Source organism: Engystomops pustulosus, chromosome 5 (genome assembly GCF_040894005.1).
Source record: "Engystomops pustulosus chromosome 5, aEngPut4.maternal, whole genome shotgun sequence".
Lineage (NCBI taxonomy): Eukaryota > Metazoa > Chordata > Amphibia > Anura > Leptodactylidae > Engystomops > Engystomops pustulosus.
In genome coordinates, this window is record NC_092415.1 from 48,681,665 (window position 1) to 48,706,742 (window position 25,078).

The 25,078-nt window shown below is 42.2% G+C and overlaps 1 protein-coding gene across 4 annotated transcripts in view; it reads right to left on the reverse strand.

Annotated features, from left to right (window-relative positions):
• RP1 (RP1 axonemal microtubule associated) overlaps positions 1-25,078 on the reverse strand; it is a 312,070-nt gene that overhangs the window by 218,161 nt on the left and 68,831 nt on the right. For all 4 annotated transcript variants that reach the window (XM_072151901.1, XM_072151900.1, XM_072151899.1 and 1 more), the window contains exons 17-19: positions 24,446-24,583; positions 22,139-22,338; positions 21,031-21,117 (exon numbers count right to left, since the gene is read on the reverse strand). In XM_072151901.1, coding sequence (XP_072008002.1) covers positions 21,031-21,117; positions 22,139-22,338; positions 24,446-24,583 — 425 coding nt within the window. The remainder of the gene's footprint in view (positions 1-21,030; positions 21,118-22,138; positions 22,339-24,445; positions 24,584-25,078) is intronic.

Here is a 25,078-nt window from a genome sequence, read left to right on the forward strand (position 1 = left end):
TTTTTGCCCCCCACCTTCAAAAATTCTTTTTTCTGTGTACAGAGCTGTGTGAGGGCGTATTTTCTGCCTAACAAATTTTACTTCTCAATTACATTATTTATTATTCCATGCCATATACTGAGAAACCAAATACCAAAATGTGGTTTAATTGGTCAAAAAACAAATTCGCGCCACTTTCTTGTGAGCTCAGTTTTTACGACTTTGTTTCGCCATCTTCTGACCCTAATAACTTTTTCATACTTCGTTGTATGGAGCTATGTGAGGTGTCGTTTTTTGCGAGATGAGCTGACATTTTCATTGCTCCCATTTTGAGGATTATGCGACCTTTTGATCACTTTTAATAAAAATGTTATGTAAAATGGTGTAAAAGTCACGTTTCGGGCATTTCAACACCATTTTCAGTTATGTGGTTCTTTGCCGGCAATAACCGGCTTTATATTTTGATAGATTTTGGCATTTTGGAACACGGTGATACATAACATGTTTGTGATTTTTACTGTTTATTTCGTTTTATATCTGTTCTAGGGAAAGGGGGGTGATTTGAATTTTTTATATTTTATAATTTTTTTTTAACTTTATTTAAATTAAATTTTTATTACTATTTTTTAGACCCTCTAGGGCAGTGATTTTAAACCTGTGTGCCGTGGCACACTAGTGTGCCGCGACACATGGTTTAGTGTGCCGCGGGGAAAGTTCCCCGAACTATGGTGCCCCTGTGTAGCGCTGCCGCCGTGCCCCTGTGTTTCGGCCCCCATACTTACCTACAAGCCCCGCGTCAGCGATCCGCCCATCTTCTGTAGCTCCTGCACCGCGCGGCCCATATCACGTGACTGACCTGACGTCAGGTCGCGTAAGTCACGTGACCAGAGGCGCACGGTGCAGGAGCTACAGAGGGTGGGCGGATCGCCATTAGGAGTGAAGGTACGCGGAAGAAGACATCAAGGGTAAGTATATAAGGTTATTATTTGTATAGGGAAGGCAGCTAGGGTCTTTTTTTATTAGTAAAGGGAGGCTGGGGCTTTTTATTAGTTAAGGGAGGCCTCTAGGGCCTTTTAATTAGTAAAGAGGGGCCTCTATGGCCTTTTAATTAGTAAAGGGGGGCTTCTAGGGCCTTTTAATTAGTAAAGGGAGGCCTCTATGGCCTTTTAATTAGTAAAGAGGGGCCTCTAGGGCCTTTTAATTAGTAAAGGGGGGCCTCTAGGGCCTTTTAATTAGTAAAGGGGGGCCTCTAGGGCCTTTTAATTAGTAAAGGGGGGCCTCTAGGGCCTTTTAATTAGTAAAGGGAGGCCTCTATGGCCTTTTAATTAGTAAAGGGGGGCCTCTAGGGCCTTTTAATTAGTAAAGGGGGGCCTCTAGGGCCTTTTAATTAGTAAAGGGGGGCCTCTAAGGCCTTTTAATTAGTAAAGGGAGGCAGCTAGGGGCTCTTAATTAGTAAAGGGAGGCCGCTAGGGGCTCTTAATTAGTAAAGGGCGGCCGCTAGGGTCTTTTAATTAGTAAAGGGCGGCCGCTAGGGTCTTTTAATTAGTAAAGGGAGGCTGCTAGGGTCTTTTAATTAGTAAAGGGAGGCCGTTAGGGGCTCTTAATTAGTAAAGGGAGGCCGCTAGGGTCTTTCAATTAGTAAAGGGAGGCCGCTAGGGTCTTTTAATTATTAAAGGGAGGCCGCTAGGGTCTTTTAATTAGTAAAGGGAGGCCGCTAGGTGCTCTTAATTCGTAAAGGGAAGGCCGCTAGAGGTTTTTATTAGTAAAGGGAGGCTGCTAGGGTTTTTTTTATTAGTAAAGGGAGGCTGCTAGGGGTTTTTTATCAGTAAAGGGAGGCCGCTAGGGGTTTTTTATTAGTAAAGGGAGGCCGCTAGGGGTTTTTTATTAGTAAAGGGAGGCCTTTTATGGCTGTTTTAGTGTCATTTTGTGCTATTTTGGTTGGTGGTGTGCCCCAGGATTTTCTAAGTATAAAAAGTGTGCCGCGGCTCAAAAAAGGTTGAAAATCACTGATCTAGGGTACTTTAACCTTAAATGGTCTGATCATTCCTACCATATACTGCAAAACTACTGTATTGCAGTATATGGCATTTTTTACAAAGGATTCAATACAATGAGCTGCTGGCTCATAACGAATCTTCAGAAACCATGCACCCTCCGGTCTGACGAAGACCCAAGGCTGTCATGGCAACCGATCGCCGGTAAGTGTCCCTGGTTTATCCATGACTGATCCTCATTCCTTTCAGGATGTAAACATTCATGTTCAGGGCATTTTTTGATTTTTCTATAAGTAGAATACAACCTCAGGATTTTTATATCCGTAGTAGAGTCTGAGCCAATGACCGACACTTAAAGACAAGCAGATTTTTTATCAGTATATCAGATGGATACCCACCACAAGATAGCAGCATCTTAAGTGGTGTTCCCTCTCCAGGCTTTTAATATGACTCATCTCAGCCAAACAATGACTCTTCTCTGCTCATTTGCATATACCTTTAGGGGCAATGTTTTAAATGGGAGAGTTTTAACATTAAAGAGAGGACTCTAAAAGGGACATTTCATATCCGACCTGAAGATGCTAGCAGCTTAGTGGGTGACAGTGTCCCTTTAAGTAATCAGTCCCTATTCCCGTTCAGAATGGCATCTCGTAATCTGATAATTCAACCTTAAAAAGAGCAATTCTCTGATGTGATAATATGATACCTGACAGTCCAGCTGTCCAGTCCAGTCCTCTTAATGCCTGTTTAAAATAATTTTGCATTCAGTATTTATCTAAACTAATTCCAATAAATCCGTGCAGTATGTGTACTTCACCTTTCCATTAACAAAAAAACACTCATCATTAGAGTGTGGATATCTTCGTCAGCCTAAATAAGACATCTAACAGCGCAGAGGATTAAAGAATGTTGATAAGAGGACATACAAATTGCAACTATTGTTCTAATTCCCATCTCTAAGATGTTTAATATTCACAGTACTTTTCCTTTGTGACCAAACCGATCAGAAACCAATGGAGAAAGCAGCTTGGAATGCAAAAGAAAGACGCTCCGCTACACGCAGAATATGCTCAGATTAATACCTTTAGAACAATGACAGTTTGATGGTATGATGGAAGCTCCGCCCCCCTGTCGCAGAAGATCCAACAGAATACTTAGACCAGCCCATCTGTCATAGATTTGCACAAAAACTGTGTAGTGCTCCCAGTATGGGAGGGAGTATAAAGGATGCAAAGAAATTAGTTGCAACTATCAGTTAGAGGACATGATGTGCACAAAGGTCTCTCGGCCCCACATATAGATCAGAAACATTATTGAGCAAACCCAAACTCCCCTGAACTCGATAACGAACTTTATTAGTTTCATATTACTTCCAGATTAGGTACCCAGTCCTGAACAGATTTTTAAAATTCAAGTGTAAAGGGTACATTCATTACCATTCAAGAACCAATTGCTGTAGGTTACTCCTCTGCAGTAAAGACTGTGGGGTGGTTTTCCCATGAGGTCAGATTTTCTGCAGTCCCTGTTCAGAGCTTGCAATGAATCTGGGGATGAACGGCTGCACTACACATGCATTAGATGTCCAGAACTTGCACAGTGAAGCCCAGAGGTTTTTCATCGCTGGCACACATCATGGAGATATACAATTCTTAAGCACTACCTCTTAAGGACTTGCTGGCGGTTAAGTGACCCAATTACAGGTGACATGCTCTCTTTAATGTTACATGCACACTAACAGGGGTGTAACTACAGTGGTAGCAGCAATAGCAGCTGCTATGGGGCCCGCAGTGTCAGGGGGCCCCCCATCCGACCGGACACACTAATATATACACACAATTATATACATATTGTGCTACATATAATATTTTACACAGCTGAATTGGGAGCTCAGATAAGAAATGTAGGGGAGAGGACAGCAGGACTTGGAGTCTCTCATCTCTAACTTCCTGCTATCTACCTCCCCCTAATGGTCTGTAGTTACTGGGACAGGTATGTTCCCTCAACCCCTCTGGGATAAGAGGACTGCCTGGTGAAGGGGGACCCATTCAGAAGTGTGCTATGTGGCCCAGCCTCTCCTGGTTACACTTATGTTGTTTTCGTCTCTGTGCCATAGTATTTTTTGTTGGATAGCAAAATGACACATTCATTTCAATGGACCCATCCACATCAATGTGTTTTTTTTTAAGGATCCGTAAGGCGGCTGTATAAAACTCAGAGCTTGTCCTATGCTAGCCCATGTTTGTGGAACAAGCCTTCCCAGTGTATGGGAATGTAAAAAATATGGGTGCTACACAGGTGTCACCCGTGTGATGTCCATATTTGCAAGTCAGTTGATATTTAACACAAATCTGAAACCTTGGTTGTATAAAAATGCATTAGACCATGGAATGCATCATACCATGAAGTTGAACTTTATTTTGTGACTTTTTGATTTGTTTCCACCCCCCCTCCTCAAGAATGTTTTAATATAGAATTCGATTTTTAGATTATAGGGAGTTTTTGTTGCTATAACTACCTGTACAGACAGACAGGATAAAAATAAAGATAAACCTGCAGCTGTAGCCTCCGTCTCTGAGATCTGCTCCATATTGTTACCGTATTGTAACATATCTTTTCTCTACAGATGAAACCTGTTTTTATTAGACCATAAAAGCCTTTAACAAAATTAATCAATTTATCTTTTCATTATGAACTTTGACAATTTCCTTTTAAACTTAAAATGTAACATACTTATTAAAGAGTATACTGTGCAAAGTATCTCAAGGTAAGTGACATTGTATCAAGCTTATGTATTAAGAAATTGCATTATATGTTGAATATTCTATTAGCAGAATACTACTTCTACAGAAGGGAATTGGTGGACAAAACCATTATCATATGTGTGTAAAATAAGAGTCAGACAGGGACATACCTCCCAACCATCCGGATCCAGTGGGACATTCCCAGATTTTGGGCTCTGTCCTGCTGTCCCCACCGGCAGGAGGTACGGCCCGAGACATTAAAGGAAACCTACCATTTCAAATGGTAGGTTTAAGCTGTAAACACCGAGCACCAGCTCAGGGTGAGCTGGTGCCGGTGCTTAGTTTCGTTAGTGTTAAAACCGCGGTATCGCGGTTTTAACACTTTTTAAACTTTATAGCATAAACTGCTTCGGCGCTGCGTGCCTACATAGGAAATGCCGCAGGCGTTGCGCGCGCACGGTCGCGCGCAGCGCCGAAGCGGCTTCTGCTATAAAGTTTAAAAAGTGTTAAAACCGCGATACCGCGGTTTTAACACTAACGAAACTAAGCACCGGCACCAGCTCACCCTGAGCTGGTGCTCGGTGTTTACAGCTTAAACCTACCATTTGAAATGGTAGGTTTCCTTTAACTCTATTGGTGTCCTCCGGTCACCGAAAGAGTTAGATGTATATTATAGTATAATTCTTTATGTTGTCATTTTGGTTTTATTTGTATACTTCAAATTGTAAAATTTGCTCTGGCCAATAACGCAACAAAATTAGTAAAAATTCCTGACAGGGAAAGGTATAACAGCTATGGAGCCCACAGTCTCTGAGGCTCATTTGCATAATTTATGAAGACTGTTTTTAAATAAAAACCAGGGCATAAGAAGCTAAAAGAAGAGCGGATCCTGCCAAAGGGGGCGCACACCAGTATATTAGTGCGTGGTTTACAATGCTTGATTCTGGTAATAGATTTCCTTTATATGGATGCAGGTTCTCTCAGACAAGGTGTTAAAAAAACGGGTTTAGAGGACCGATGACATGCAGGATACTGACTTGCAACCCTCATGGGCACTGTAAACTGTATTGGCGGCCTCAAGTTGCCAATAAAGTTTAAAGCTATTGCAGGGCAGGGGTGAAAGATTTGCAGTATAAGCTTTTTTGTTTTGTTAGAGCAACCCCTGTTTCTACTGAAATAATAATTCTGCCCAACCCTTTTTAGGACCTACAAAATGCACCGGGAAGGGGGTGAACTTTGGTGGACCTCGGTTCAGAAGCAACACATGCAGGAACTCGGGCGCACAATCTTAGTGAATCGCGGCCGAATCCTCGTCGGGCAGCGCATCGCAGGATCGCGACGGGAGCGGCTAAGTAAATCTGCCCCAATATGTTTTTATCCTGAGTTAAAAAGACCAAAGACAGATACAAAGATCTGATATTTTATAATGTTTCCATGGTGAGATGTTGGTGAGAACCTTGTATCTTCTGGCTGCTGAGGCCCATAACACAAAACATTCAGATGCCCTCAACAAACCATCAATGTGTTAGGGTTCAGCAACTGCAAAAGGATGAGCTCATCCCTACAGAGACATTCACATTCACCAACATCAGAGACATCTAGTGGCCAGTTATATTAGTGCCAAGAGCTTATTCAAATATTAACTAGTAATTGCAGATTTCATAATAAAATGTAATTTTTGAATAAGGAAAGATGTGTGTTCCAGGAAGGTACAATCAGACAAAGCTGACAATTCTCCTAATTTTCCTGTTTTATTCAATAGCTGCATTCCCCTTGAAGTAACAATGTTAGGACATCTTCTCTTATCTCTTGCTGGGTCTCTGATCATTTATATATACACTGACAGCTCGTTTTTACCATTGCCCTTGTCTGACAGGTGCATATACTGGTAATTTCTTCATAAGCTTCTTGGATGAATGACAAAGGAACATAACAAAGTGAATAGGGTTGTTATTGTATCTTTATTTAGGGACGGAACTAGTAGAGGCTAGTCTTTATCGAAGACCTCTGCATGGCCCCACACCTTCCCTTAACCCCTTAAGGACGGAGGGTTTTTCGGCTAATTTCTCGCTCTCCAACTTCAAAAATCCATAACTTTTTCATTTTTACGTGTACAGACCTGTGTGAGGGCTTATTTTGTGCGTAACAAATTTTACTTTCCCGTAATGTTATTTATTTTAACATGCCGTGTACTGCGAAGCTGAAAAAAAATTCCAAATGTGGAAAAATTGAAAAAAAACCGCACATGCGTCACGTTCTTGTGGGCTCAGTTTTTACAACTTTCACTCTTCGCTCCAAATAACACACCTACTTTATTCTTTGGTTCGGTGCGATCGCGGTAATACCAAATTTATATAGGTTTTATTGTGTTTTAATACATTTTCAAAAATTAAACGAATGTGTACAAAAAAGAAAAAAATTTTTTTGCCATCTTCTGACGCTAATAACTTTTTCATACTTTGGCGCACGGAAATGTGTGAGGGGTCATTTTTTGCGAAATGAGGCGACGTTTTCATTGCTACCATTTTGAGGTCTGTGCGACATTTTGATAATTTTTTATTTAATTTTTTATGTTATGTAAAAAGGTGTAAAAGTCGCATTTCGGACATTTGGGCGCCATTTCCCGCCTCGGAGGTCACCTCCGGCCGTAACCGTTTTTATATTTTGATAGATCGGGCATTTTGGGACGCGGCGATACCTAATATGTCTGTGATTTTTACTGTTTGTTATGTTTTATATCCGTTCTAGGGAAAGGGGGGTGATTTGAACTTTTAATATTTTATTAATTTTTTTTATTTTTTAAACTTTTTTTTTTCTTTTTTTTTTCACTATTTTTTAGACCATCTAGGGTACATTAACCCTAGATGATCAGATCGCTCCTACCATATACTGCAATGCTACAGTATTGCAATATATGGCGTTTTTGCAGGTCTTACATTACAATGAGCCACTGGCTCATTGTAACGAACCTGCATAAACCATGTAGCCTCGTGTCAAGAGAAGACCCGAGGCTACCATGGTAACCGATCGCCGCCCCCCCGATGACGTTCGGGGGCGTGGCGATCGAAAAAAAGATGGCGGCGCCCGCGCGCCGCCGTCTTTTAAACGCCGCCCGCGACTTTGCGGGCGGCGTTTAGAGGGTTAATAGCCGCGATCGGTGCAAGCACCGACCGCGGTTATTAGCGGTGGGGGTTTTGTGCAAAATGCAAAAACCCCCACCTCTGTATGAAGAGGACTCAGCCCGTGAGCCCTCTTCATACATCCCTTATACCTCTGCGCCGTAGAGCTACGGCGCAGAGCGTTAAGGGGTTAAAATATATATTATGTTTTGTACACACATGTTTATACATTCACATTTATACAGTCATATATACACACATTTATATACTTATATACACACATACATTTTTGCACTGAAACACACATTTATACACTTTTACACACATACATATATGTATACAATTGCAACACCCTCGCCGATGCAAGGCAGAGAGGTGGTTGCGAATACGTCTCACCATGTAGCTTGCAGCCTGTGAAGGGTCTGATCAGCCCCACAGCATGTCACTACATAACAACTACATAATACAAATGAGCACTGCAGTGGTAGAGCCTGCCTGGTAAGGCAGGAGTTAATTGTTTTCTGTGATGTAATTCCAGCAGCCAATCACAGTTGTTCATATTTTGAATCTGTGAGCTGAGATGTAATTGGAGGAGTAGCCACCACCTGACCAGTGGGAGTAACAAAACCCCTGGTCAGGACACTTCTAGAGTTCAGTCAGTCAGATCCAGGAGTCTGCAGAAGCAGACTGGAGTTAATCCAGTACAGAGTAGTCTAATCTAGTTAGACAGGAAGACAGACCAAAGCAGGTGAGCCCAGCTCCCTGCCTGAAGAGTGGAGCTAAGAGCTAGTTAGTGAGAGGAAAGGGGTACCATCCTACCCTTAAGGGTGATATCTTAAGCAACCGAGGACAAGCTGAAGCTTCCAGGACACAGCTATCTTCCAGCCTGCCCATTGCATCCAGGCTGATGATCTCCATCCTGTGGCTCCCTCCAACTGCATGTCCAGCATTCTACCATTCTGTCAAGGCACGTTGCTACGGTTCCTGACGGTTCCAATAAAGAACTGTAAGTTGTTTTTGTTCAACGTCTGCCTCCGCCTGGTCCCTGCTACTACGGCTGTCACCATCACGGGCACCCTGTCCACCACACAGAGACTCATACTCCAGACCCCAAAGGGTTGCCCCAGGGAGAACCGATATAGCAGCCTCTCCCTCATCATTTCTTGCCAACACCACCCTGCTGGAGACCTGCCAGGCTGTAGGACAGCCCTCCGGTTCCCCATACCAAGCACCGTGACACTAGCGTGCCTAGGCCGCAACGGCCAGCCACTCAGGTACTGCGGGCCCCGGCTGACTCCAGGCCCCAAGAAAAGGCTAGGCCCCGGTGGGGGATGTTGCACAATCGTAAGGACACATTTATGCACTCATATATATATTTATACATACAGTATATACACACTCATACAGTATATAAACACATATATACAGTAAATAGACATCAAACATACAGTATACACAGCAAATATATCTTCATACAAACATCATATACACAGCAGATACACACTTGCTCACCATAAACACACATACAGCAAACTCCATCTTTCCATCCTTCTCCCTCCAGTTGAGCAATGTATATGCAGAGAAGAGCCTATGGGGGACAGTATTACACCCACTCCCGGACTCTGCTAAGCGTATGCTCTGAGAGTTCCCCCAGTAACATCGGTAGCAGCCAATCCCTGGCTACTGGCAATGTTTGTTCCTCCTCCCCCTTTTAGGGGACAACGTAGGAGCGTATACAGTAGGATACGTCCTAGCTAGAGATGAGCGAGCACTAAAATGCTGGAGTGCTCTTTACTCGGGTCGAACTTTTCCCGATGCCAATGAAGTCAATGGGAGACTCGAGCATTTTTCACTGAAAGAACACATTGAAAGAACACATTGCAGATGTTTGCAGATGTTTTCACTGAAAGAACACATTGAAAGAACACAGTGAAGAACACATTGCAGATGTTTCCGTACATCTGCTAACTTATCCGAAGTTAGTAGATGTACGGAACATCTGCAATGTGTTCTTCACTGTGTTCTTTCAATGTGTTCTTCACGTAAATAATCCTGTATTCACTGTTTTCATTGTATTCTTCACTGTTCTTCACTGTGTTTCGTTAAGTAAATGCTCGATCTCGAGCCGGCAAGATACTCGTCCGAGCAACGAGCCGTTTCAAATACGCTAATACTCGAATGAGCATCAAGCTCGGATGAGTATACTCGCTCATCTCTAGTCCTAGCCCTTTGCTGTGAGAATATGTCAGGAATCTCCTAACATATCCTTACAACTGAGGGCTAAACGTGATGTGAACACAGCCTTAATGTTATATTCATTTCACACGTTGGAATACTTCATTTCCTGTTCTGTTCTGCAGTTTTGTGAGGTAGAGTTGAAAGAAATGGCAGACAATTCTTCCGTTAGTAAATGCTATGTGGCAGTCATGACGAGATCTACTGATGGATGTTACCAAAGGGTTTTCTGTTAATATACTCTAGCTCAGCTGTAGAGGCCCACAGAAGCTCAGCCGTAGAGGCGCACAGAAGCTCAGCCGTAGAGGCCCACTGAAGCTCAGCAGTAGAGGCGTGAAGAAGCTCAGCCGTAGAGGCGCACATAAGCTCAGCCGTAGAGGCGCCCATAAGCTCAGCCGTAGAGGCGCACATAAGCTCAGCCGTAGAGGCCCACATAAGCTCAGACGTAAAGTCGCACATAAGCTCAGCCGTAGAGGCCCACATAAGCTCAGACGTAGAGGCGCACATAAGCTCGGCCGTAGAGGTCCACATTAGCTCAGCCGTAGAGGCCCACAGAAGCTCAGCCGTAGAGGCCCACAGAAGCTCAGCCGTAGAGGCCCACAGAAGCTCAGCCGTAGAGGCCCACAGAAGCTCAGCCGTAGAGGCCCACATAAGCTCAGCAGTAGAGGCCCACATAAGCTCAGCCGTAGAGGCCCACATAAGCTCAGCCGTAGAGGCCCACATAAGCTCAGCCGTAGAGGCCCACATGAGCTCCGCCGTACAGGCACACATTTACATGTATTAAAGTGTTTCTGTATGACTTTGCTCTGAAAAGAACGTGCAAACTTCTTGCACATATATTTCCAAAGTGTCCAGTTTGGTCTGGCGGCTGCCCTGTGTCCGACAAGATAGGAAAAATGTGCACCAAAAGGGGCTGTTACTGCTTAGTCAGAGTTCGCCCCACATTTAGTACTGACCTGCGCCACAATTGCACTATAAAGTGCACCAAAAAATAAAGGTGACCACTTTCCAAGCAGTGCAGGGAGCCCCAGATTAATGAAGACCATGGGGCAGTTTTGATGATTCTGGCGCCCCCTGCACACTCCACAGGCAACTGCACATAGTACAGACTGCACAAGTTTTAATAAGTGTGAGCCATAGAGTTAGTGATAAAAGTGAAACTCAGCTTGAGATGGTTTTATTAAAGAATTATGTTTATTAGTTAACCCTCAGCTGTAGAATATTTTATTGTTTCTGAATAGATTATCATTGCACTGTTATATTTTTGTATCTCCGTACTGTGACATCACTGTGTGTATTTTCCCTGTACTGTGACATCACTGTATTTATTATCCTTGTACTGTGACATCACTCTGTGTATCCACGTACGGTGACATCACTGTATTTACTACACCTGTACTATGACATTGCTGTATCTAACACATTTATACTTTGGTAGCACTGTGATATTTCTGTATCTTTGTACTGTGACATCAAAGTGTGTATTATCTCTGCACTGTGATATCACTGTGTGTATCTTACCTGTACTGTGACATCACTGTATTTACTATCCTTGGACTGTGACATCACTGTGTGTATTATCCCCTTGTTGTCACATCACTGTATTAACTACATCTTTACTGTGACATCACTGTATTTATTATCCCTGTATTGTCACATCATTGTAATTACAACACATGTACTGTGACATCACAGTGAGTATTATCCCTGTATTTTTACATCACTGTATTTACTACACCAGTACCATGACAACACATTTACTAAGGGCATTGCGCAGTTTTTCTGACGGACTTTGCACGTTCTTTTAGGTGAAAACTGTATGCAAATTGTGCCGCACGCTCTAAGTTAAAGGTGCACCACAAAAAAGTTGGTGAACTCTGTTGGGCCAGTGCAGAGAAACACCAGATTCATGATTTTCAGCGCATGTTCTTCATGAATCTGCTGCACCACGCTTTATACAGAGGGCAGAGCATTTTTAGTGACATTTCCTACTTCTCAGTAAATGTGCTCCTGTATGTATTATCTCTGTACTGTGAAATCACTGTATTTACTATAACTATGCTGTGGCATCACTGTGTGTATTATCTCCGTATTGTGACATGACAGGGAATATTATCCCTATATTTTAATATCACTGTGTATACTAAACATGTACCATGACATCACAGTGTGTATTATCTTTGCACTGCAACATCACTGTGTTAATTATCCCTGTACTGTGACATCACTGTATTTATTATGCATGTACTATGACATCACTGTATTTACTACACCTGTACTGTGACATCACTGTGTGTATAATCTTTGTACTGTGACATCACTGTGTATATTATCCCTGTAATGTGACATCACTGTATTTATTATACATGTACTGTGACATCACTGTATTTATTATACATGTACTGTGACATCACTGTGTGTATAATCTTTGTACTGTCACATCACTGTGTATATTATCCCTGTACTGTCACATCACTGTGTGTACTACAGCAGGTACTGTGAAATCACTGTATTTATTATCCCTGTACTGTGTCATCAATGTGTGTATGATCCCTGTTCTGTGACATCACTGTATTTATTATGGCTGTACTGTCCCATCCTGGTGTGAATTATCCCTGTACTGTGACATCACTGTATTTATTATGCATGTACTATGACATCACTGTATTTACTACACCTGTACTGTGACATAACTGTGTGTATAATCTTTGTACTGTGACATCACTGTGTATATTATCCCTGTACTGTGTCATTAATGTGTGTATGATCCCTGTTCTGTGACATCACTGTATTTATTATGGCTGTACTGTCACATCCTGGTGTGAATTATCGCTGTACTGTGACATCACTGCAAAGATCACTGCACTGAGCTTCTATGTGCACTATTTCCGCACTATTGATTTATATAAAGTTTATGGAAAAGTTAGAGACCATTTAATCAAGAGATATGAAGTGTCACTCATCAAGGTATATGGCACCAAAAAACTACGAGCAACTGTAGTTCTCTTATTTCCACATGAGCTGAGAAACCAAAATGTACATTGCAGCGTGCGGCCATTAGTCCCAAAGCAATGCGATATCCCCCGGCATCTCCTCCTAAGTTTCTCAAGTCAAGAATCTAGAAATGAAATCTGGTTAATGGCAAGTTCTCTTCTCTCTTTCCTCTAATTGCTTCCTCAAGCAAAGGGAATTCATTGACACCCTTCAAATTATCAGCCGAGATTTATGGCATGTGGTAATCACACGGACTGTGGAAAATACAATAGAACATATGGCACCAAAAATCATGTGGGCATAATTAAAATGACTTAAATTCTATTCCATTTTGATATTCCTAAAGTACACAGATTTAAGGCAAGCAGATGGTACCATTTGTTATGCAAAGTGATTCTTGCTATCAAGCTGCAGAGATGTTACTCCAGTCCGGAAGTAAACAAGAGAAATATTTGCCGAATGCCCGACCCGAAGCAATTTGCTTTTTTACAAAGCCAACAAATAGCATTTTAAAAGAGAGAACCCCCCCTCCCACTCCCAAATGTATGATCATAGGATCAAGCAAACACGGATCATAGATCAGAGGCAACACTTCTAGTTATAGTGTCAGTGATACACTTATAGTCAAGAGCTCTTAAATAGCATCAGGACCCATAATCACCCTGTGTTTGTGTCTACTTGTAAGGTCCCTGTGAGGGGCATCATTATTAAGCCGTACAGGTCACTTCACTTCTTCCACGCACAAAGGTCATGAAAACATTAAAAGGGAATTTCCAGCAAATAAAAATGACATCTAAAAGGACAATACATTATAAGGGATACTCCTTGCTCCACATCGCTCTTGTTCACTGCTAATCTGCACCTACTGGATGTCTTATTAACTGATCAGCTCAGGAAGTGGAGGGAACCAGCAGCAGTGGGGACATGAGGAGTAGTAAGCTGAGGGGTAACTACAGGGACAGCAGCCATAGCAGCTGCTATGGGGCCTGGAGGGTCAGGCCTGACACACTAAAGAATGGAGGATGCGTGCCATTATCTACATGTTATACTGCACATTGTACAGCATAAGGAGGAGGGGGTAAGTGTTCATCACCTATGGCCCATATGGTCGTGTGCATGGTATATTGTATGTATATAACAGTGCACATTTTCCACAGTACACAAGTCGGGGCAACCTCCTGCCATACTATGTACACTCTGTATTTGTAAGTATATATGCTGTATGTCTGTATATGGTACTGTGTCCATTTATCAACTGGGACATCTCATTATAATAATTAGAAGGGAATCCATGGGTGGTGTCCTAGTGATCAGACTTTTTAATGTATTCTGTGCATAGCTATTAAATGGCCTTGATTGGACGACCATAAAGAGCTTGTATGGGATCAGGGGAATATAGTACATGAGCTCATGATGGTGTAAAACAAACATGCTGTACTCACCCCTCTCTGGTGCTCCCATTCAGTTCTTCACCTCCACTTTGGCCTGTTTGTGCATACAGAGACTTAGTAATGACATCATGTGGTCATTGCGTGGTCAATTCTGTGTCTCCGCTGAGCCTCTGTATATAAGCATAGCCTCTTTATTTGTAAGTATATATGCTGTATGTCCGTATATAGTACTGTATGCGTGTGTATGTGATGCATATGTGATGTGTACATGCTGGATGAGTGTGTTGTGTGTATATACTGTATCTATGTTTATTTGCTGTATGTCCGTATAAGTATGGTATAGTTTGTATGTGTGTGCATATGTGATGTGAAAATACTGTGTATGTGTATAAGAAGCATACACAGTATTAAAGATAAGAATCTCATCTTTCACATTGCTCCAGGATGACAGGCAGCTAAAGAAATAGGTAGGAACTGGATCTTTATCTGCAGATCGCAGTTACTACAATGTCACATTGTCTCAGATTCTGTAGCTCCCAGGACCACAAGCCTAATGTCATCTGAAAGACAAGACCTTTATCTTTAATATGGCAAAGCATGGTTCTAGATACTATAGAACCGAAGATGGGATCATTAACAGCTGTGCTAAGGTTCGGCTTTATTTTATTGGAAAGAGGTCATTAGCATACATTTTCCAGGGTAATATTGCATGGCTTATCAAATGTGCCAGTTTCTGTACAGTAAGAAGAAACAGCATCTTAAGACCCACAGTATTGTTGGTCTAATTACGGGCATGCCAGCAAGCTTTAAACTGGTTGTCCAGTTATACTATATTTTACAAGGGTAAGTATAAGACCATAATAGGGTCAACCATATTATTCTTACCTTGTTAAAAATTACTGTTGGTCAACAGCAGTTTAGGGTCATGTAACTCCTATATAGAAACTCTCCTGCAAGGCGTCATATGACCTTTGATCCTGGAGGACAATGTTTAACATTATGGGGGTATGTATAATATGGGGGAACCTTTTAAGTTCTTACTAGAGATGAGCGAGTATACTCGTCCGAGCTTGATGCTCGTTCGAGTATTAAGGTACTCGAAACGGCTCGTTGCTCGGACGAGTATTTCCCCTGCTCGAGATCGAGCATTTAATTAAAAAAACACAGTGAAGAACAATGAAGAATAGAATAAAAACAGTGAACACAGGATCATTTAAGTGAAAAACACAGTAAAGAACACAATGAAGAATAGATTACAGATGTTCGGCACATCTGCTTACTTGTCGGGAGATACGCGCGGAACGGTGCGTACAAAATAGCATGTGAAGAGCAATATATATGTGTGTAAAGAACACATTGCAGATGTTTACATACATCTGCAATGTCTTCTTCACACATATATATTGTTCTTCACATGCTATTTTGTACGCACCGTTCCGCGCGTATCTCCCGACAAGTAAGCAGATGTGCTGAACATCTGTAATCTATTCTTCATTGTGTTCTTTACTGTGTTTTTCACTTAAATGATCCTGTGTTCACGGTGTTCACTGTTTTTATTCTATTCTTCACTGTTCGGCACATCTGCTAACTTGTCGGAAGATACGCGCGGAACGGTGCGAACAAAATAGTATGTGAAGAACAATATATATGTGTGAAGAACACATTGAAGAACACGGTGAGCAGGACAGAGACACCGGGGAGCAGCACAGAGACACCGGGGAGCAGCACAGAGACACCGGGGAGCGGCACGGAGACATCGGGCAGTGGCACGGAGACATCGGGCAGTGGCACGGAGCGGCACGGAGACATAGGGGCACGGAGACATAGGGGCACGGAGACATAGGGGCACGGAGACATCGGGGCACGGAGACATTGGGGCACGGAGACATCGGGCAGCGGCACGGAGCGGCACGGAGACATAGGGGCACGGAGACATAGGGGCACGGAGACATAGGGGCACGGAGACATAGGGGCACGGAGACATGGGGCACGGAGACATAGGGGCACGGAGACATAGGGGCACGGAGACATAGGGGCACGGAGACATAGGGGCACGGAGACATGGGGCACGGAGACATAGGGGCACGGAGACATAGGGGCACGGAGACATAGGGGCACGGAGGCATCGGGGCACGGAGGCATCGGGGCACGGTGACATCGGGCAGCGGCACGGAGACATAGGGGCACGGAGACATAGGGGCACGGAGACATAGGGGCACGGAGACATCGGGGCACGGAGACATCGGGCAGCGGCATGGAGCGGCACGGAGACATAGGGGCACGGAGACATAGGGGCACGGAGACATCGGGGCACGGAGACATCGGGGCACGGAGACATCGGGGCACGGAGACATGGGGGCACGGAGACATAGGGGCACGGAGACATAGGGGCACGGAGACATCGGGGCACGGAGGCATCGGGGCACGGAGGCATCGGGGCACGGTGACATCGGGGCACGGAGACATCGGGGCACGGAGACATCGGGGCACGGAGACATAGGGGCACGGAGACATGGGGGCACGGAGACATGGGGGCACGGAGACATGGGGGCACGGAGACATGGGGGCACGGAGACATGGGGGCACGGAGACATGGGGGCACGGAGACATAGGGGCACGGAGACATAGGGGCACGGAGGCATAGGGGCACGGAGGCATAGGGGCACGGAGACATCGGGGCACGGAGACATCGGGGCACGGAGACATCGGGGCACGGAGGCATCGGGGCACGGAGACATAGGGGCACGGAGACATAGGGGCACGGAGGCATAGGGGCACGGAGGCATAGGGGCACGGAGGCATAGGGGCACGGAGACATAGGGGCACGGAGACATCGGGGAGACTTCAGTGGAAGAAGAGCAGCGGATCCCGGGACAGCGTATCTCCCGAAAAGTAAGCAGATGTGCCGAACATCTGCAATCTATTCTTCACTGTGTTTTTCACTTAAATGATCCTGTGTTCACTGTTTTTATTCTATTCTTCACTGTTCTTCACATCTGCTAACTTGTCGGGAGATAATATACACACGGAACAGTGAAGAATAGATTGCAGATGTTTGCATACATCTGCTAACTTATCAGAAGACATTCTTTTTCAATTAATTAACACATTTTATTCCCGAACCATGGTCCCTTTGAAAAATGCTCGAGTCTCCCATTGACTTCAATGGGGCTCGTTATTCGGGACGAGCACTCGAGCTTCAGGAAAAGTTCGTCTCGAATAACGAGCACTCGAGCATTTTAGTGCTCGCTCATCTCTAGTTCTTACACTTGTTGAAGTAAGTATAACCTTATTATTGGTTAAACTAAGTGGTTGGTATACAGAGGCTCAGAGATAACATCATATCAACTGCTGCACACCCGCTATAGCCTGCAACTGCAACTGCAGCAGGTGCGCATGTTCAATGCAGCGTCTCCGCTGAGCCTCTGTATATAAACATGGCCAACAGTGACAGGAGGCTACGCACTGAAGAGAGGCGTTTCTAAATGTATACATCATCTTATATGTGATACATGAAACTCCCTAATTCCCTAACTTCAAAACAGTTTATTCTAAAAAAAAAAAAATTGGGTTTATAGGATTTTATTGAGGCTTAGCGTATTTTGCTCAGTACTGAAACTGTAGTAGTAAGTTGACGAATACACCTTGTCGGCTCAAATAACTCATATAGTGATTTTAAGGGAATGTGATAAGGATAGAAATTGCTGAGATGCAAGGACGGTATACCCCTTCAGGAATACGGCACAAAGCCGACTTTCCCTCCATTCTTTAGACAAGAAAGGACTTAACCTGCTTAGGCAGTCAATGCGGAAGGGGGAATATAAAGTACGACTGTGCAGTGTTATTATCCCTGTGCTAGCTCTCCGATCCTTCATGGCAATAAGGCTGCTATTGTTCTGTAATCCACCCTGCCAGAAGACACAGCCTTCATAAGCAATAAAAAAGAGCAGCACAGACTTCCTAGGCCCTGAGTATTTGTCAGGGGGTCGGCTGAGACAAAATATGACATATTCTCCCAGATTAAACTTCCTCTGAGAATTATGGCCATTTGCTTGCATTAGCTCTGCCAACAAAAGACTCAGCTACATAATACCAAACCTTTCTCAAAGCAGAAAAATATCATTTCTTAGGATGAGCTAATGAAAAACACAAGAAAAATTGTTGTGCTGTTTTCTAGTACAGGATGTAATGGATCTCACTTCCTCAGGGCTGTCAGAACAGCTCAGCTGCTTCACCAAATCTCAATTCACAACGCATCCCTGTGTCCTCTAGGACCTTAACTTTTGGACTATGAAAACTCAATAATCTTGTGCAGTTTTTTATATGTAAAAATAAGTTAAATGGGACCTGTCAGGTAAACTAACTAAAAATATCTTTGAAAACGTCTATTATACTGCAGTACAACTATCCCTATATTGTTCCTTCCCATGCCTGTATAGTTCCAAAACCCATTTGTAAAGTTGACTCACCATCAATGCTTCCAGCAAAGTTGCAACTCTTCCTGATTAACAAGAGGCAAGCTTTCGCTTCAGCTGAGCCAACTTGACTCAGTTTTATAACTTCAACTTTTTCCCACAGCATATAAAGTAACACTTAAATAGAGGGCATCATTAATTTCTTTTTTTTAATTAATAAAACAAGAAAGCAAAGTGTATCACTATTCTCGAATCTGTTTCTGATTATAGATTTTTAATGCTATTTTCTGTCCATGATAATGGAAGTTGCCATCTTGCCTGAGCTCTGCAAACAACATTTAGTAATATTCTTTAGGGCAGCCTCATGACCATAGACAGGAGAGACAGGTGGGAGAGTTTACTATGTTGTGAGAAGGGTAAGACACTAGATAAGTTATAAAATTATCTATTGCCATTAATGGTTGAAATACCAGTGTTTTGTAAAGAGATCCAGCTGTCTTGTCTGTGTTGTAAATGAGGTGACTGCAATGAAAACTTCTATAGAGTTAGAAAATGTTTACAAATGATGTTTAACATCAGAAATTGATAACTTTTTTAGGTCCTGCAGTAGTGAAAGCCATAAAAACAATAACCATAACAAAATGGCACAACTGTGGTTTTATTGGCAATGCTACCACTTTTGGATTTTCCTAGCTTTCCAGTACATCATAGAACTTTAAATGGTTCCACCAGGAAGTACAATTTGTGATTCTGCAGCTGAAGTGTCTATTACGATTTTCCACACTAATGCAGAACCTCATAATACAGACCTCACCTGTTATAGAACATGATAATTCTATAACAGGTGAGGTGTGTATTATGAGGTTCTGCATCAGCTGGGGTGTGTGTTATGAGGTTCTGCATCAGATGGGGTATGTATTATGATGTTCTGTAGCAGCTGAGGTGTGTATCATAAATTTATGCAGCAGCTGAGGTGTGTATTATGAGATTCTGCAGCAGCTGAGGTGTGTATTATAAATTAATGCAGCAGCTGAGGTGTGTATTATGAGGTTCTGCAGCAGTTGAGGTGTATATTATGAGGTTCTGCAGCAGCTGAAGTGTGTATGCTGATGTTGTACAGTCGATAAGTTGTGATTTAAAACTTTGCAATAGTGGTATTGGGCATCTCTGAAGAAACCACGTCATTTCTGTGGGGCAACAATTACTTTGCCTAAAAAAGAAACATTTTGAGTCCCCCCCCCTTTGTTTTTTTTTTTGCCCAGAGACCTTCACCGCCCTTAATGCAGCCCTGTATTTTACTGGGTCACCATGTGCAATAGAAACGTTGGTGGAGCTGCTGATGAGTAAATTATATAAATTACAAAAGAATGGGGGTTGGATATTTGTAAACCAAACTAAATGTATCAAAAATGTATAATAAATCTAAAAAGCCTTTTAAAAATTCACGGGACAGAACACAGTATCATAACTTTAACCCATTAATGTCATTTCCATATAATCTATAATTCATATAATTTCCACTCCTTCGAAGAACTTTGTTAGATGTGTCATGTCTGAGGGCGGGTTGCGAACGTAATAAACCTCCAATAAATTATAATTCAGTCTGTCTATATGAAATGCCAAAGAAATGCCCAAAATAGTTATAACATCAAAGTTGAATTTGTTACAAGATTTGTCCAAACCTTAGAGCAGTGCCATTATAGAGAGCACATACACAAGGCAGATCAGGGGATGAATGATCAATTGAAACCGATAATGTCAATTAGAGATCTTTCCATGTTCTTATATCACCAGACCACAGGCAATTGACGTTATCTCTTTTATAACAGTATTGCTCATCTCTCTCTGTCCTTCCTTTATTTTATTTTTTTCTGATTACCCAAAAAGTTTTTTTATTTAAATTAAAAATAAAAAAAACAAACTACATACACAACAGCCCATAAAAATCGTGTGTGAAATAAACTATACATAAAAAGAGAAATCCGGCAATTCTTTTAAATTCCATATCCCAGAATAACTTGAATAAAGAATTCAAACTGGATATCTTCTTTACATTACAAGTATTGTGCTTAGGATCCATACCCATTGCGGCAGCTGTTGGGAACCATATACATTGCCAATGTCTGGCACTTTTCTCTTTTACATCTACAATGAGGACTTACCTGTTTCAGCTCCCATTCATGCTGATCTCCGCTTCCATCATGTCCAATCCTGATCTTGTAAATTTTTCCAATACTTGGGATGTCCACCTGGAAAGGTAAAACATTTATGATTAAATGTTTACTAACTTTTAATTTTTCTATCCACCCTTCCTCTGCTGAATTCCAGCTTGCTAGTATAGAAAGAGAAGATCATTGAGGTGGCTATTACGGAAAAGCTCTATGCAGAGAAAGGGACGATTGAGTCACAGCAGCTATGTCTCTGCACATATCCGGCCAGGCGCTGGGGTATGGTGCATGAGCGGAGCTTCCATGCGTCTGAAAACAAACAGGGGCACAGCACAGAGAGGCAACGCCATCGGACACTCGGAGGGACCGAGAAGGCAAGTACATGTTTATTTTTTTATGTAGAGCCCCCCTTCCCGGCCACCACACTATTTTTACTTGGTCCCGAACAACCAATTTAATGAAGTCTGTTACAAAGTTTTCGTTATTACCTGCACTGTTTATTTCTGAAATAAATAAAAAATAGCTTCAAAGGTTTTAGTTATTCTTTATGGAATAAGTGATTCCTAAAGGGCTCATAAACAGAAAGATGTCATAGTACAGAAAGAATGCACAAAGTGATGCCAAAAAACAGAGAAAACACAACGTGGCGATGTCACAGTACAGAGAATACAGATAGTGATGTCACAGTACAGAGAATACACAAAATGATGTCACAGTACTGAGAATACAAACAGTGATGCCACAGTACAGAGAATACAGATAGTGATGTCACAGTACAGAGAATACACAAAATGATGTCACAGTACTGAGAATACAAACAGTGATGTCACAGTACAGCAAATACAAACAGTAATGTCACGGTACATAGATAATAAGACCACCCAGATTCATATGTAGTTTAAACAGAAAACACCCCACCCCTGGGGAATGTGTTCCTCTGACATTTAACCTACTGACATTGTTTCTCTGTGGGAGCTGTGGTTAGTTTAGAATGGACACTGAGCTACACAAAAATATCTTCTTACCATCTTATAACTAAACTTACATTGAAAAAGGTGAAAAGGCAAAAGAAAAGGTCCAGTTATATGATCATTGTTATTACCTTAAACTCATCTTCTTGTCTGGGCTGAAAGAGATGTTCTTTGTTGCCTTTTCCAAGAGTGATGGGACCAGTCGACCCTTCGCTGCCATATACCCATAGGGTTACATTGGATGATGTCCCAGCACTTCCAGTCAATACAGATACTTTCCAGTCATTTGACGAATATGAAGGGATTTCATGGCTACTCTGCCTTCTACCACCTGGAACAATAGTAAATGATTAAATGTAACACTAACACAGAAATATATGAAGCAAAAGTTAATTGATAAATCACTTCCCACTTGAATGAATAATAATAGTAAAATAATAATAATAATAATGTCAGTCCTTTTTCCAGTAATTCAGGAAATAAAGAGTCAGCATAGGAGAGAATAAGCGGAACAATTTGGCAGCAACAGAGAACTAATTGATGAATGTTATGAAATTAGTTATAATATTAGTCACTATTATCAGTCATTGGGGGGATTTACTAATTCTGGCGCAAGGACGTCTGTCAGCATCGGAGATCAGTCTCCGGAAAGCACAGCCTGATATATTAAAGTGGTGCAGTAATGGCGACAGTAATGAAGTGTGCGCCAAAATCTTACATGGACTGCGCCTTAATTTTGCTCTCTGACCAAATTTTCATGGTCTATTTGCACCTAAAAATGCCGGCAAGATACACATAAATGTGACAAATGAGCTAAACAGATTGTACATAGTTTCATCTCTCTGGAACATGTTACAGAGCCTGTAATATATTACACAAAGGGGCACATTTAATTAAAACAGTACAGTCTGTACTATGCGCAGTTTGTCTGTGTAGTGTGCAGGGTGCGCCAGATTCATGAATTGTGGCGCACATTCCTCATTAATCTGGCGCCCCTGCTCCGACAGAGTGCACCAACTTTTTTTGTTGCACCTTTAACATGGGGCATGCGACACAATTCAGTTGGAATTTGCATGATTAATGTGGCGCACGGCGCGACAGTGCACCACAACACCCCCTTCAGTGCAGGAATTAGTGTCATGTGAAGAATAGTGCAGTTGCGACATGAAATGGTCATTTCTAAAATACCTTTAAAAGCACCTAAAATAATGTGGAAAGTCAGACAGAAAACTGTCGCAACGGCCTCGGTAAATGTGCCACAAAATGTCCTATCTTCAGGGAGAATGCTATAGAGCACATGATACTGAGTAGCAGTACACAATGGGGCACATGTATCATAAGTCCAGCTATGTCTGTCTGTTTTTTTGGGACTTCTATTTCTGCGGGTCAGACATATCTTAATGGTTTTTCCTCATTGATACATGTGGCGTTTGGTCTTTAGTGAATTTTCGTTAGTGAAAACTTTTGTTTTCTATGGCTGTTCTGGGGCAGATGTAGATTTGCGAAACTTTCAAATCTGGATTCAGTTGATAACTCAACAACAGAAAACTAGACAATGGGGGACATGTATTATCGTATCAGCTCCTACAAAATGCCGGGATCTTTCGTTTTTATGGGCGCAGAATTGTTGAGGATCATTTATAATGAGTTTGCGCCAGAAAGAACAGATGTTCCAACTATCCCGACTCCTCCGTCTTTTTTTGGCGTGGCGTGGCCAAGTGGGCGTGGCCTAACTTTTCCACATTATCTGTCACATTTATGTGTATTTTGTCAGCATTTTAAGGGGCAATTTTTGGCACAAAATAGACCAGGAAAAAAATGGCCAGAGAGCAAAATTAAGTCGTAGTCCATCTAAGATTTTGGTGCACATGTCAGCATTTTCATGGCGCACAACTGATTATTACCGTCTACCCATTATTTACTTATAGCCATGCGGCACTTTAAAACATCGGGCCTTGCTTTCCGGAGACTGATCTCCGATGCCGACAGTCGTGTTTGCGCCACAATTAGTAAATCCCCCCCAATGTCACACTTTGAAGGGAGACTGTTTTAGGCAGAATAACGGTCGCAAATGAGCACAAGCGCCATGAAAAGTCTCAATAATTAAAGAGAAAGGCAAGCCAAAAGTTTGATACATGTCCCCCAATGTCCTATCTACAGTTAGCAAGTTATAGAGCAGAGCATAGTTTTGTGGGAAAAGTCTTTGTAAAACCTTGCTTTACAAATGATGCTGACCTTTGCTTTCCATCTGTGACAAATACTTTTTGCATTACATTTTTTTTTATCATAACACACATTGACACTGACCTCTTCATCTTCATATAATAAAATGAGATTTTATTATATTGGACACATATTTTGACTTTATCTGTGGTAATCCCCTGTGAGGTTGTATCCCAAACATTCATATTTCCACTCCTCATCATTCAACAACTCACTTTTTCTTAAGGGTGTAGATGGTGATGGGCTCCGCGCCACCAGATGCTGTGTTTCTCCTATTACTTCATCTTCTTGCAGAATCTCTTCCTTTTTCTGCTTGAGAGTTGCAGATGTCCCCATGGGTTTTTCTCTGCCAACTAAAAGGAAAAAGAAACATCAAATGGGTAAAACCCGAGAAAAATTGTAATTGGTAAAATATAGAGATGAGCAAGTATACTCGTCCAAGCTTGATGCTCGTTCGAGTATTAGGGTACTCGAAACGGCTCGTTGCTCGGACGAGTATCTCGCTGGCTCGATAACAAGCATTTAGTTAACGAAACACAGTAAAGAACAGTGAAGAATGGGGCTCATTATTCGATACGAGCACTCAAGCATCGGGAAAAGTTCGACCCGAGTAACGAGCACTCGAGCATTTTAGTGCTCGTTCATCTCAAGTAAAATAGTTAATCAGACAAGTATTTCAAGTAGTATAGAAATAATTGGGGTTTTTCTTGACTTTTTGGTGCAAAAAAGTGGCAAAAAAATCAAAACAATTTAAGGCCCATCCCCCTTCAGAAATAGTGCATTAAACCTAGAACCACTGCGTAATTGCAGATTAAAAAATAAATAAATTTCATAGTTACTCTACCCTC